Genomic DNA, 14,702 nt, shown 5'->3' on the forward strand with positions numbered 1-14,702 from the left:
AGATGTTTAAAAATAGAGAACACCTAAAACCATAGCCCTTGCAGTCTTCTGATCTAATGGGATAGATAAAAACATACTAAAAAAAATTTTAGTCCAAATACAAAAGACACTTATTTAGGAGAAACTATATGAAATATGGATATCTGTAACTGTGAGCACCTTCTATTAAAGAAGAATTTGGGGGAGTTGTGTTTTTTTAATTTTAGATTTTGATTTATTCATGAGGGACACAGAGAGAGAGAGAGAGAGAGAGAGGCAGAGACATAGGCAGAGGGAGAAGCAGGCTACCTGCAGGGAGCCTGATGTGGGACTCAATCCCGGACTCCAGGATCACAACCCGAGCTAAAGGCAGATGCTCAACCACTAAACCACCCAGGCGCCCCATGATAAAGAAGAATTTGGTGTAAGAGAATCTATCCTGAGGTTTAGCTCAAGGAATTCAGATATTGAATGAGCAGAAAGACTTGCTCATAAGCAAAACCTGTAGTTATTATGTTTTAATTAAATGAGCATTTATTATGGTCTCAATTTGCTCATGGAATAATGGTGTCATTATATAAAGATGATCATTTTCAAGACCCATGGCCTTTAGAGTGCCGAATAGAGAGTCTAAAACTTGAAAACAATCAAAACATCCTTAGGAAGGATAAATAAATAAATAAATAAATAAATAAATAAATAAATAAATAAATAATCTAGACAATGTAATATTATTCGGCACTAAAAAGAAATGATCTATCAAGCCATGAAAATGCATAGAGGAAACTTAAGTTCTTATTAGTAAGTGAAAGGAGTTCATCTGAAAGCCTTCTTATTATGTGATTCCAACTACATGACTTTCAGAAAAGATACAACTATGGAGACAGTAAAAACATCAGTGGTTGTCAGAGGTTAGTGAAGCAAAAGGGGTGAATAGGAGGAGCACAGAGGATTTTTAGGGCGATAAAACTATTCTGTGTGATACTGTAATGGTGGGGATCCTTATAAGTTTATCCAAACCCATAGAATGTAAAACAAAAGTGAATCTTAACACCAACTGTGGCCTTTGAATAATGATGTGCTGATGCAGGTGCATCAATTGTAAAAAAGTACCACTCTGGTTGAGGGGGTGGTAATGGGGGAGGCTGTGCATGTGTAGGGGCAGGAAGTATGTGGGAAATCTTTGTACCTTCTGATCAATTTTTCTATGAACCTAAAAGTCCTCCAAAAAACTAAAGTGTATTTAAATAAAAATTTAAATATAGGTAAATATATATCTGTTGACTAAAAGATGCCCTAGGATATGTAGCCATTCCAAAATGATAAAATTAGCATGTTTACAAGCCTGTTGTCTTTTTAAATAAAAATTTATTATTTTAGAGAGAGAGAGCACAGTGGGGAGGGGCAGAGGGAGAGAAAGAATCTCAAGCAGACTCCCCCTGCCATGGAGCCATAGGCTGGCTTGATCCAACAACTCCCCCTCCTCCCAGATCATGACCCGACTAGAAATCAAGACTCTGTTGTTAATCTACTGAGCCATCCAGGCTCCCCTACAGGGTTCGTTTTTCATCTTTTCCTGTTTCGCCACTTCTGTTCTCCTCAACAAGGGTCGGGATCTTTGCAGGAGTTCTTTCTCTGAGATCCAAGTCACCAAACAGTGGTAGGGCCTGGACTACACAAGGATACTCTCCAGTAAGAGACATCGGGGAGCTGTGATTGCTGGACAAGCCCTGGACCCCATCAGGCAGCCAGTCCAAAGGCAGACTGACAGTTGCCAGTATTAAGGTGCTTTCAGGGGTGGGATCTCTCTGCCCAGGGGGCTGTGCAGGTGGTCCAGGCCAGCTGCCCTCTGCAGAGTGGCAGGGCAGGTACTGCACATGTGCCAAATGCTCACCTCTGGGAAGCCAGACACCTGGAAGGTGGCAGGTTCCTGGAGAGGCCAGTCGCTGGAGCCAGCTGTCACGGATAGGAGGCATCTGCCTAATTCTAAGCTGTCACCTACACAAGTGTGTATATTCCCCCTGGAGGGAAGAGCTGGGGAAAACACGGCGGCCCTGCCAGGTGAGTCACAAGGATGGTTGGGACATCCTCCAATTAGAGACACCTGGGAGCCTTGATTGCTGGAGAACCCTGGAAACCCATTGGGCAGCCCGTCCAAATGGAGGCTGACTGTTGCCATATTAATCTGCCACTTCAGAAATATTTTCCCATCAGGGCACCTGGGTGTCCCAGTTGGTTGAGTGTGGGACTCTTGATTTGCCTTAGGTAGTGATCTCAGTGTCCTGGGATCAAGCCCTGCCTTGAGCTCTGCACATAGCTTGGAGTCTGCTTGAGATTCTCTCTCTCCCTCTCCCTCTGCCCTCCCCACCACCACGCACACACTCACTTGCTCGCTAGCTCTCTCGTCCTCTCTCAAAGTAAATTAAAAATCGTCAAAGAAAAAAAAAGAAAGGAAAGAAGGAAGGAAGGAAGGAAGGAAGGAAGGAAGGAAGGAAGGAAGGAAGGAAAGGAAAAGAGAAAAAAGAAAAGAAAAGGAAAGGAAAGAAAGAAAAGAAAAGAAAAGAAAAGAAAAAAGAAAAGAAAGAAAGAAAGAAAAGAAGAAAAGAAAAGAAAAGAAAAGAAAAGAAAAGAAAAGAAAAGAAAAGAAAAGAAAAGAAAAGAAAAGAAAAAGAAAAGATTTTCCCATCTTGGGCTCCCTCTGCCCTGAAGCCATACAGATGGTTGAGGGTCCTCTCAGAGCTCCTTGGGCTTGCAGAGCCCAGTTCAGCACAAAGTCAGCAGATAAAGTGCAGATTGCTCATGCGTGCATCAGGATAGCCAGGGACAGAGAACAGAGCAGATGTAGGGAGAGGCCAGGCCAAGGAACAGGCTATTTGGAGTACCTAGCATCTACTTAATTCCAAGCCTTATCTTACACAAATATGCCCATTTCCACTGACAGCAGAGCTGGAGGACACTGGACTGCCTTGCCAGGGTGGGGCCAAGCTGACTGGTTGGGGTATCCTCTGATAAGAGATAGCAAGGAGCACTGGTTGCTGGAGAGGCCCCTGCTCCAGGGGGCCTGGTGGGAGAGAGAAATTTGTGTTTGGTGTCCCAGCACAGCTCTGGAGCAAGGGGTAAGAAGAGCCATTCAGTGCCCTGCTTCTGGGCTAGGACCCAGTTTAAGAGCAGAGTCACAGTTGTGAGCTCTTGGGAATAAGCACACATCTGCCAATATCCAAGCTCACACTACACAAAGGCTCCTGTTCTCTCTAAAGCCAGATATGGAGAGAATTCTGAAGCCTTTTTTGGTGGGCCTGAGTTGTCCTTGAATGAGACACCTGGGAGCTCTTTTTGTTTAGTGCTAACCTTGGTCCCTATTAGCAGCACTTTTATTTTTTTTTAAGATTTTATTTATTTATTCATGAAAGACACAGAGAGAGAAAGGCAGAGACGTAGGCAGAGGGAGAAGCAGGCTTCAGGCAGGGAGGCAGGGACTCGATCCTGAGACTGCAGATTATGCCCTGGCCAGGGGCAGGTGCTTAACAGCTGAGCCACCCAAGCATCCCTTAGCAGCACTTTTAAAAGGGCATTGACTTTCACACCTTTGTAGCCTCAGTACTATATTATTTTATAGAGGCATCCCAGGAGAAGATCCAGGTGGTTAGCCCAGCCATGGCATCAGAGGCTTGGAGGGCCTGGCTGCCCAGGGTCTGCTGAAGGGGTGTGTGCTGTGTATGTGCAAGCTAGATGCTAGGCAGTGGTTTCCAGAGATTTGGAACGGTTCAGCATTTGTCCTAAGCAGCAGGATCAATGGCTCAGGCTCTTGGGAGACCCAAAACATCTAAATAATTCCAAGCCTTAACCTAACTAATGGTGCCTATTTCCCTTGAAGGCATATCTGAGGAGAACTTGCCAGGTTCTGAGGTTGAAAGTCTTGCCAGGGCTGAGTTTGGGGTTACCTTCCATTAGAGAGACACCTGGGAGCCCTGACTGCCCAAAAGGCCTGTACTCCTGGCGTCCTGGTTCAGGATGGGGAGCTGTGCATGTAGGTCTTGGCAGTTGTCTGAGCAAGGGGGTAGGCCAGCCAGTCTGTGACCCGGTAGCTACCAGGACCTAGTTCAGAGGAGTAGAGACACTGTGGTTGGCTCTCAGGAAAATTGAGGCCTATTAGATTTCCGCTGTTCCTCACCAGTTGTTTGTTGGAGACTTCAGGGTTTACCAAATGGACCTGTCCATAGGCTACACGAATGTACTCACAATGTAGCAGCTGGTTCTCCCCAAAGTAAGTGATTTAAGGAGACCAAAACAGTAGCCATTGTCTCTCTTATCTCAGAAGTATCACACCATGGCTTCTGACATATTCTATTGGTCACATAGATGTCCCTTGTTCAATGTGGGAAAGGCTACATAGGATGTGAGGGCCAGAAGATGAAGGTTATTGGGACCATTTGCGAGTCTGGCCCACAAAGCCTGGGTGTCCTGATAATTTAGCTATCTGGAACTTAAGGCCAAGAGGAACATCAAGATTTTTGTCTCTTTGGTTGATAGCACCTGAAACAGTAACTGGTATGTGGAAGATGCACAATTAATATTAAAAGAAGGAATTAACATTAAAGAAAATGTGTACTTCTCTCGCAGCCACAGCCTGATAAGATCTGGGTATTGGTTTCCATTTGTTTTCTTTAGGATATTTAGCTCAAGATTTGATTGATTTGCATATGGTCACTGACCTTAAGGGTAGGCCACCTCCATTCTTTCAGGGGAGAAGAAAAACAGATTAAGAGTATAGTATTTGCTAGGTAAAATTCACTCCTGCTAATATCATCACACTTTGGTTTGCCTTGTTCTCTAGAATCAACACTGAGTAGATATATTCCAGGGTACAGTTAATTTTTAAGAAAAGTAGAAAAATAAAAAAGCATCCATCATACGATCTGTTTTGAAGCAACTTAGCAAATAAAGCAGGGACAGAGTTTTAGTGTGATCTGACACCTGAGGCACAAATAACCAATGCTTAACTGGTAGGCTTAGCCACTTTTTCCTGCTACATCAAAACCTCAGATTTACTTTATCTTGAAATCAGACTAACAGGGCCTGTCAGATAAAGAACTAAGATTGACTCCTTAATGGGGATAAACCACTCAGATTCCTTCAACCCACAATTGTCATCAGTATTAATAATTATAACTGATATTAAGGTTCAAGTACCTAATTAGAACCATATGCCTTTCCTCAGTTTTCACATTTTATCCTTAGAATGGTCGTGGGGTGTGTCTGCCTACTTCACCTTAATCTTCCTCTCTTGAGAATCTTGCTCACTCAGAAGTAGATCCTATATTCATGTTGTTGCTACATGACTCCACTTCCCTGGTCACAACTGATCAGATGAGGGATGGTCACCTGAGCCAAAAGGCCTGATCAGATTCTATGTCCTGTATGCTTGGAATTGGGACAGAGGGGCAGTGACTTGAACAGGTGAGTTATAAAATGTTATGGATTTGACACCAAAAGCAAAAACAACAAAAGCAAATGCAAACAAGTGGGACTACTTAAACCTGAAAAGCTTCTACCCAACAAAGGAAACTATCAACAAAATGAAAAGACAACCCCGTGAATGGGAGAAAATATTTGCAAATAGTGTATCTTATAAGGAGTTAATGTCCAAGATATATAAAGAATTCCTACAACTCAATAGCCCTCCCAAAAAATCAAATTTTAAAAAGTGGAAAGAGCATCTGAATAGATATTTTTCCAAAGAAGACAAACAGATGGCCGACAGATATATGAAAAACCGCATAATATCACTAATCATCAGGGAAATGAAAATTGAAACCACAATGGGGTATTACCTCACTCCTGTTAGAGTGTCTAGTATCAGACAAGAAAGAGCAAAAGTTGGAGGGGATGTGGAGAAAAAGAAACATTTGTGCATTCTTGGTGGCAATGTACGTTGGTGCAGCTACTATGGAAAACAGTATGGAGGTTCCTCAAAAATTGAAAAGTAGAACCACTACATGATTCAGCAATTCCATTTCTGGGCATTTATCCAAAGAAGATGAAGACACTAATCAAAAACATATACGCACCATGTTTATTGCAGCACTATTTACAATAGCCAAAACATGGAAGTACCCTCGATGCATGAATGGATAAAGGAAACAGGGTACACACAGAGACACACACATACACATATATATTTGCACAGTGAAATATTTTGTAGCCATGAAAAAAAGGAAATTTTGTTATTTGTAACAATATGGATGGACCTTGAGGGCATTTTTATGCTAAGCGAAATATGTCAGATGAAGAAAGACAAGTACCACATGATCCCACTTACATGTGAAATCTAAAAACTGACCAATAAAAACACACAGCAACAACAAAAATCCAAACTCGTAGGTAGAGTGAACAGATTGGTGTTTGCCAGAGGTGGAGGATGATGAGGGGGTGAAATGAGTGAAGGTGGTCAAAAGGTACCGACTTCCAGTTATAAAATAAATAAATCATGATGATGTAATGATGCAGCATGATAACTATGGTTAATAACGTTGTATATTTGAAAGTTGCTAAAAGAGTAGATCTTAAAAGTTCTCATCCCAAGAAAAAATTTTTCTGTGTGGTGGATGTTAGTTAACTAGACTAATTGTAGTGATCATTTTATAATACAAGCAAATATTAATCATTAGGTTGTACACCTAAGACTAATACAATATTATAGATAAGTTATATCTCAATAAAGATTACAAAATAAAAGAGCTAGGGCACCTCAGGAGCTTATTCTATTGGGTGTCCAACTCTTGGTTTCAGCTCAGGTGGTGATCTCAGAGTCATGGGATTAGGCCCCTCGTTGGGCTCTGTGCTAAGCACAGTCTGCTGGAGATTATCTCCCTCTCCCTCTGCTCCTCCCACTGCTTTCATGTTCTCTCTCTCTCTTTCTCTCTCTCTCTCTGCAATAAATAAATAAAATATTTAAAAAAAAATAAAAAATAGGGCAGCCCCGGTGGCTCAGCGGTTTAGCGCCGCCTGCAGCTCAGGGCGTGATCCTGGGGACCCGGGATCGAGTCCCACGTCGGGCTCCCTGCATGGAGCCTGCTTCTCCCTCTGCCTGTGTCTCTGCCTCTCTCTCTCTCCTCTCTGTGTATTCTCATGAATAAATAAATAAAATCTTTTAAAAAAAATAAAATAAATTAAAAAAAAAATAAAAGAGCTATGGAGTGATCTTTCTTCCTCACAGGAAAGAAAGATGAGAAATGGAGAGAGTATTGCTCATGTATGTGTTTATTAGATTTGTTCTAGATGTACTGAAATTTATGCACCCTTGGGGTGCATAAGATACCTCAATACCCCTCCAATAAATTCTTTTTTTGTTGCATAAGCTAGTCCAAATTGAATTTGCTGCCTGTATCAAATCTGCTTTATACATCAGAACATTGTGAAGTTGAGTCACTTGCACAGGGCCATCGGGTTACAAAGGGGCGACAGAGCTGAGATGAAATCAATACCATATCGATGCTTGAGTCTGTCATTTATCCCGTACTGCCGCTGGAAGAAAGTGTTTCCCCTTCTCAGCTGTCTTAGGAGGCTCACACCCCTTGAAGTTAATTGTGTCCATGTGATTTGCTGTGGTGGAAGAAACATAATCAAAAGTGACATGTTTTATTCTTAGTGGAGACGCTGATTGCGAGTGCTTAACTGCCCACTCCACTTCTGCTTCAGCAGCCCTGAATGCATCACAGTCTGGAGGAATCGTAGGATCAGAGATGCAGGTACCACTGCGCCAACACTCTGGGAAGCCACCTGAACTGACAGTGGACTTCTCATGAGAAGGAAACAAAGTGTTGTTGTTTCAAACCACTGAGGTCTTAGAGTTGTCCTATTATGCCACAAAACCTGTCTTATTCTCATATATTCAACCAACAATGCCTTATTCTCCAGGCCTTCTTCTAGATTTTATATCAGATCAATTCCAAGTTCCCCTTCTCTTAGAGCTATTATTTCAGCTGCATATTCCTACATAGCAAACCACTCCAAAACAATAATGATTTATTATTTCTCGTGATTCTGTGGGTTGACTGGACTCAGCTGCAGGGTTCATCTGCTCCACGTAGGATAAAGAGGTCCTTTATGTGGCTGCATTTGGTGAGGAGCTTGGCTGGGACTGGAATGCACGAGAGTCTTTCATCCTTGGGAATTTCTTTCCATGTGGCCTTTCATTATTGAGAAGTCAAGCCCATTACAAGGTGGAGTTCTTTTTCTTTTTAATATTTTATTTATTTATCTGAGAGAGAAAGAGAGACAGAGCACAAGCAGGGACGAGGGCAGAGGGGGAAGCAGACTCCCCGCTGAGCAGGGAGCCCAATGTGAGACTCCATCCCAGGACATTAGGATCATAACCTGAGCAGAAGGCAGATGCCTAACTGACTGAGCCACCCAGGTGCCCACAAGGTGAAGTTTCTAAGATGACAGGTTTCCATCTGCAGGTGCTCATCAAGCCTCCACTTGCATCACCTTTGCTACTGTCTCATTGGCTGAAACAAGTCATGGGGCCAAGCCCAGGGTCAATGTAAATGGGACCGTACCATGGCATGAATTCCAGAAGGCATAGTTTTTTGGAGACTTTCAAGGTAACAGTCTATAACAGCCATTAAGGAAGCGTTAACATTGAATATTTACAGTTTTAAAAGTGTTTTCACATTTATATCATTTTGTTTAACAATAACCCTTGAGGAATAAATATATGCCACCCCTATTTTACAAAGAAGGGGACTAAGGCTCATACAACTAGTGAGATAAAATCACACAACTAGTATAAGATAAAATTGAGACTTGACCTCAGGTCTTATTACTGCAAATCCTGTGTTTTTCTATTATATCCCAGCGACCTCTGGCCAGCACAATTTGTGATATCTAGCTATGATTTCCATGTGTGATCTTCCCAGGTTTTAAAATTTTGCTGACAAATAAATAAAATCATCTGTTTTTTCAAATACTTTTTCTAGAGCCTAGATTTTTTTTTTAATTGTGTGTGGGGAAAATGCACCCAATCCTCAAAGACTTTGATGTACAAAGTTACTAGCAATGTTTGCTTATTGTAAAGCAAGCCCCAACTAAGCCAGGGTGGCTTTGGGGAAGCACACACCTTACATCAAACGCCGAAAGGAGACTTATTTAGTCTTCACAATGCCCGAAGTATCTTCGGGAAGAGAGCTTCTTTTCTGTACCCTAGCCCCATGATGAAGAGTTTCAGTCCAAAACTGCCAGATCCAAATTCCGTAGGGCATTTGCATTTCTGTGCAAACATCAATAATAAGAGTTCATAACTGACTAGCAAGACTTGCATCACTGCTGGGCGGAAGGGGGGGCGGGAGTTGACTTGGGGGGCTTATAAAATTGAGAACGCATCCATAATTCTCATTATTGCTTGCTGAATAAATCACAGATCAGCTCAGGAGCACTACCTGTGGTGCTTTGGTCATGGTCACCAATAGCAGTGGAACAGACATCCACAGGAACTATAGTCCTGCTGGCCATTATGAGCTGAAATCTGCTGCCAGGCCCTCCCTGGAGGAGGCGCTCCACTGAGGAACACCCTCTATGATGTCCTGTTGTCTAGTTCCATACTCTTGGCCCCTAGCTTCCAGATGACACCTTTCATTAGGAATCTTGACTGGCTGGGCCTTTGATCCATCCCCTTCACTTTCCTTGTCACTTTCCTGGTATGGAGAGAAATATAGCAAAGTTTAATTGTAAACTAAATACCTCTGAACTCCTCTTGCAGAGTCACCCCTGTGAGAAGCTTCTTTATCTAGGCAATCTCAGGCTTCATGTTCAACCAACTTCTATACCCCATCTGATGACATTCTGACTTTACACAGAAAAGGCAAATCAGAAGTGTCCTGGGGTGAAATTGTACATGATTACCCGGTGGGAAAATAACTTATATTGAAGTGGAAGCAACCAATCTTCCCACATCAGGGGTCTTGGTATCCTCCATCAGGATGTCACATACCTTACTTTGTGTCCTATAGTATTCGTTTAACACATACTGATATTTGGGTTGATTAAGGCCAAAGAAGGTAGCAAATCTTCCACCGAGGAATTCACATGCTAAAGGAAAGAACAAGCACTTTTGGTAAGCTGAAGTAAAAAGTAAACCTTAGTGTCAGTTGAGGGGACAAGAGTTTAAACATGCCTGCAGGTGACCCATTACTACACTTACCTTCAAGGCTGACAAAATATTGCAATTGCTCCAAACTCTCAAAAAGTTCTAGGACTCAAAAGGAATTGTTAAATCTTCTATCTTCACATGGGATTACTTCTAAACTGTCCCTTCCATATTGGTTATGTCAGGAGAGATTTTCAAAATACTTACTACCAGGTACAGCATTGGTCCTGGGCAATCAGAATAGATGCTTTGGTTGTAAAAGTTAGGGATAAAGGTTTAGCATTAATAGTGGTTTCCTGAAGTATCTCCTAGAAATGTTATCCTTTAAAACTATAGGATATCTGACACTCCACCCCCATCCCATAACACGATTTTCTGATCCCCATGACCGCTTGTTCCTCTTGGTGTATTACTCATATAGCACATCAGAATGGTGCTCCCCATTTTTAATGGGTTTATCTTTTCAAAAATATCTAGCTCTTTAATCTGCTCATTTGCCACCATGCCTGGTAAATGGATATAAGAGAAGTTTCTAAAATATTAGAATAAATCTTAGGAAGTTTTCTTGTTCATGACCGACTAGAATTTTAAATTGGAAACATTAATTACAGCTTCATCTGGGGGTTAGCTCTCTCCAAAGTTTCTGTGTGGAGACCAGGGTGCTGAGTGCTGGCATATTTATGCTTCCACTAATAGCTGGAAGCCCCCACGCAGATGCACTTGAATGCTACAGTTCTGCTTGGAACCTGGAAGGCAGCTTGATTCCCCTTGCATCCTGACTTTGCCATTTTAAGTCAAAGCCCAACATGGAAATCACTGCAGTACCTGTTCTTCTCATTCTCATATTAACTGCATTGGGTTTTGCTACTTTCACCTGACCTAATCTCCTAAGGCTTTCTACCTCCAAAACATTTCACCTCTTTAATTAGTCTTGACCAAAATAAAGCACAGAGCTCTCTGGCAGATGTATTTTTTCTGTCAGTGTGTTATGGTTGAGGTAAGATTGGTATCTCACTGGATTCCCAAAGTAACTTCCAAATTCCTAACCCTCTTTCCTAAAGTGAAAGCACTTGCTCTTTTAAGGCTCCTACCATCTGACTAAATCACCCCATCATCACTTTTTTACTGTAATTTAAAGGCCTTCCTCCTCTCCTCCACCCCCAGTGACTTTTACAATCAGTCTCCAAGCTGACCTTAGCCATACTTTCATAGCACTCTGAAGGTATTGCCTCCATATGTCAGCATTATTGAGTCACCCCATCAGTAGTCCCTATGCTCCTTCTACCCTGGCAGTTGTGGCAACAAATTGTAATTATAGGCATGCTTCCTAGCCTATAATATCCATTGAATATTGAGTCCCTTGAAAGCAAAGACTGTCATTTGTCTTTGTGTCCCAGGGACCAACATGGTGCCAAACACACATTGACACTCAATAAATGTTTACTTAATGAATGAATGAAGATCAATTCCTCAGAGCTAGAGCTATACTTCATAATTTCTTAAATTTTTAAAGTCATTTCCTCCCTGTTGTACATATAATCATGCAAGTTAGAAGAGAATCAGTAATTAGATGCCGCCAATCGTGTTTTAAAGAAAATTGGTGTACATCGAGCAAAATAAAATTTAGTATTTCATGTGTTATAAATAGCCAGCCACTTAGGCCATTCGCTATGTCCCTGGGAAGCATCAATAAAGTTGTTGTTCATAATAGAGTGATTATGATGAAGGGACTTGGAACTGTGTCACACAACAACAGTTAAAGAAAAAACTTGGAAGTTTATTCAGGTGAAGAGTCAAGGGGGGATGGTGAGAGGCTATTATCTTCAAATATTTGAAACTCTGTCCTATGAAAGGGGAAATCTAGACTTGTTTTATATGGTCTTAAGAAAGACAACTAAGATCAATAGGAACAACTTTAAAAGAAGACAAAATGTAAGGTAGTGTTTACTAAAAAGAGTCAGAAAGAGCTGGAAAGGTCTGCCTGAAGGTATGAGGTTCTATGCCTTTGGGAATCTTCAAGCATAGATTAAGAAGGGACCAGGTCATCCCCTTTCTCCAAGATGCTGTGGAGTAGATTAAACTATTGGAAGCCCCAACTAACTCTGAGGGTCTGTAAGTCTATCTTTGAGTATTTTGGACAAAATAAATAAGTAAATAACCTTGGCAGTACTTACTAGAAAATGAGGTGCTTGCTATTTGCTCTGCCCAAAACCATAGGTAGGGCCCCCATGAAAGTGTAGACTGGAAAAAAAAAAAGAGAAAAAGAGAGAGAAATCAAGTTAGACTAGTTGATAACAAGAGTGGTGATACAGAGTGTTTCATGTAGAGGTCTTAAAATGCTTTATATTTATATATTTATATTTATATTCCATTTTCTTTCTCAAAGAGGAGAAATGTAAGGTTATAAAAATTATCAGTTTACTATAAATGGATCTAGAAAACAACCCAATGGGATCAAAGAATTGGCTTAAAATTTTATTTTCTACAAACCTTGCCTGTCTTAACCACTCATTCATTCAGCCCCCATGTTCACTAGTATCAATACCCTATGCTTACAGGATCAAGTGTTGACTTTGTTTCCTGTTCCTCTTTCTCTTCATCTTCCTCCTCCTCTGTGCTATATTCTTCCATGACATCTCCATCAACGAAATGGATAATTCTTTTGGGAGTAGTTCTTTTGGAAGATCCACTCTTCTCTAATTCTGACTTCTGGAAATTGTCTTTTTCCATAAGGAAATAAGACACGTAGTGAATTGGAAACAGGGTACCTTAGGAGAAGTTTATAAAGCTGAGAGGTATCTAGTTATTTTCAATGGATGGTAAAGCTAGACAATTCAGATGTAATCATAGCATGACCTCATCAGTTCTTCAAATCCAACAAGGACTGTTCATTTCTGCACCAAAATGAAAAAAAAAAATCAATTAGTAGTGAAAATGTGAACCTCGAATCTCCAAACAAAAATTTCAACACGGTTCCCTTACCCCTTATTAATGATAAAACCAACAAACTCTATTAGGAAGAGGCCATTAACCTGTGGAAATTTCCCAATTATTTCAATAAACAGTGAGGGGCAATATATGCAGTGACTAAGAGTGCAGGCTTTACACAGAGAAGAAAAAAATTGTCAATATACCTAGTAAAGGACTTATTTTCAGAATATGTAAAGAACTATTACAATTCAATAAGTAAAAGACAACTCAATTGAAATGTGAGCAAAGAATTTGAGTAGACACTTTATCAAAAATTTACAGGTGCCAACTAAACTTAGGAAAAGATGCTTAATATCATTAATCATGCAAATTGAAATAATAATGAGATATAACATACTCCCTAGGAGGCTAAAATTAAAAGTACTAATAATACCAAGTGTTGAGGAATAAGTGGATCAATTAGAACTCTCATAAGTTGGTAGTGGGGATGCAAAATGGTACACAGCCACTTTGGAAAACAGTGTGGCAGTTTCTTAAAAGTTAAACATATTCCTACCATATAATTTTGTGATTCCGTGCTCTTCTGGTTCTGGGACCCAACTCCAAGCTGTGGGGGGATTTCCCCTATCAACAAGCAATTCTTAAAGTGTCAGGACACCAACTGGATGTCTTAAAAATCAGCTCAATTCTGGCACTACCCACCCACAGGTTGCATCATATCCCACAGGACTGTCCCTCTTCCCCTAACTCAGAGGCCAATCACAAGCCCAGGTTGTTATTTGTATTTCTGACCTACTGTCTATAAATCAGAGGTTCCCACATTCTCCTCCTTGAGTTAGATTAACTTGCTAGAGCAGTTCACAGAACTCAGGAAACCCATTTGCTCTAGATTACCAGTTTATTATAAAGGATATAATTTAGGAGGAGCCAGATAGAAGAAGTACACAGGGCAAGGTATGGGGAAAGGGTACAGAGCTTCCTGCCTTTCTTGAGCACAACACTCTCAACGAAGCTCCACATGTTCACCAACCTGGAAGCTCTCCCACCCTGTTACTTATTGGGGTTTTTTGTTTATTTGTTTTGGTTTTATTTATTTATTTATTTATTTATTTATTTAGGTTTTTATGGAGGCTTCATTACTTAGGTATGATTGACTAAATCATTGGCCACTGAGCACTGACAATAAATTCAGCCTCAGCCAACTGAAAGTCCCAACCTTCTAATCACGTGTTGGTTCCCCCCTGGCAACCAGCCCTGGTCAAAAAGTCCTCATTAAAGTATCAAGAGACATTTTGTCTCTCTCCACACTTAGGAAATTTCAAGGGTTTTAGAAGCCTTGTGTTAGAAGTGGGAAGACCACAATACATATTTATTATAAATCACAATATCACACATAACTTGATATTTACCTAAAAGAAATGAAAACGTATATCCCCCTGAAGATTTGTATGTGAATATTGGCAGCAGCCTTATTTGTAAAAACTGAAAACAATCCAAATGTCCATCAATGAATAAACAAAACGTGATCCATCTGTTCAATGGAATACTACTCCGTGATTAAAAGTATTAGATACTAATTTTGCAACACTGTGAATGAATCCCAAAAGCATTATGCTAAGGGAAAGAAGCTAGACGTGCTGTGTAT

The 14,702-nt window shown here is 40.9% G+C and overlaps 1 protein-coding gene across 11 annotated transcripts in view; it reads right to left on the minus strand.

Annotated features, from left to right (window-relative positions):
* FAM177B (family with sequence similarity 177 member B) overlaps positions 1 to 14,702 on the minus strand; it is a 58,761-nt gene that overhangs the window by 40,342 nt on the left and 3,717 nt on the right. For 5 of the 11 annotated variants that reach the window (XR_013374282.1, XR_013374281.1, XR_013374283.1 and 2 more), the window contains exons 2-4: positions 12,683 to 13,020; positions 12,301 to 12,367; positions 9,971 to 10,068 (exon numbers count right to left, since the gene is read on the minus strand). Coding sequence is in view for 4 of the 11 variants with exons in the window: in XM_077887235.1 (XP_077743361.1) it covers positions 9,971 to 10,068; positions 12,301 to 12,367; positions 12,683 to 12,856 (339 nt within the window). In the remaining 7 variants the exon portion in view is untranslated. Of the gene's footprint in view, positions 1 to 6,029; positions 9,675 to 9,970; positions 10,069 to 12,300; positions 12,368 to 12,682; positions 13,021 to 14,702 lie in introns of those variants that run through there. The other 6 variants (XR_013374286.1, XR_013374285.1, XR_013374284.1 and 3 more) reach the window with 6 other exon arrangements.

This window comes from Canis aureus, chromosome 38, assembly GCF_053574225.1.
Source record: "Canis aureus isolate CA01 chromosome 38, VMU_Caureus_v.1.0, whole genome shotgun sequence".
NCBI lineage: Eukaryota > Metazoa > Chordata > Mammalia > Carnivora > Canidae > Canis > Canis aureus.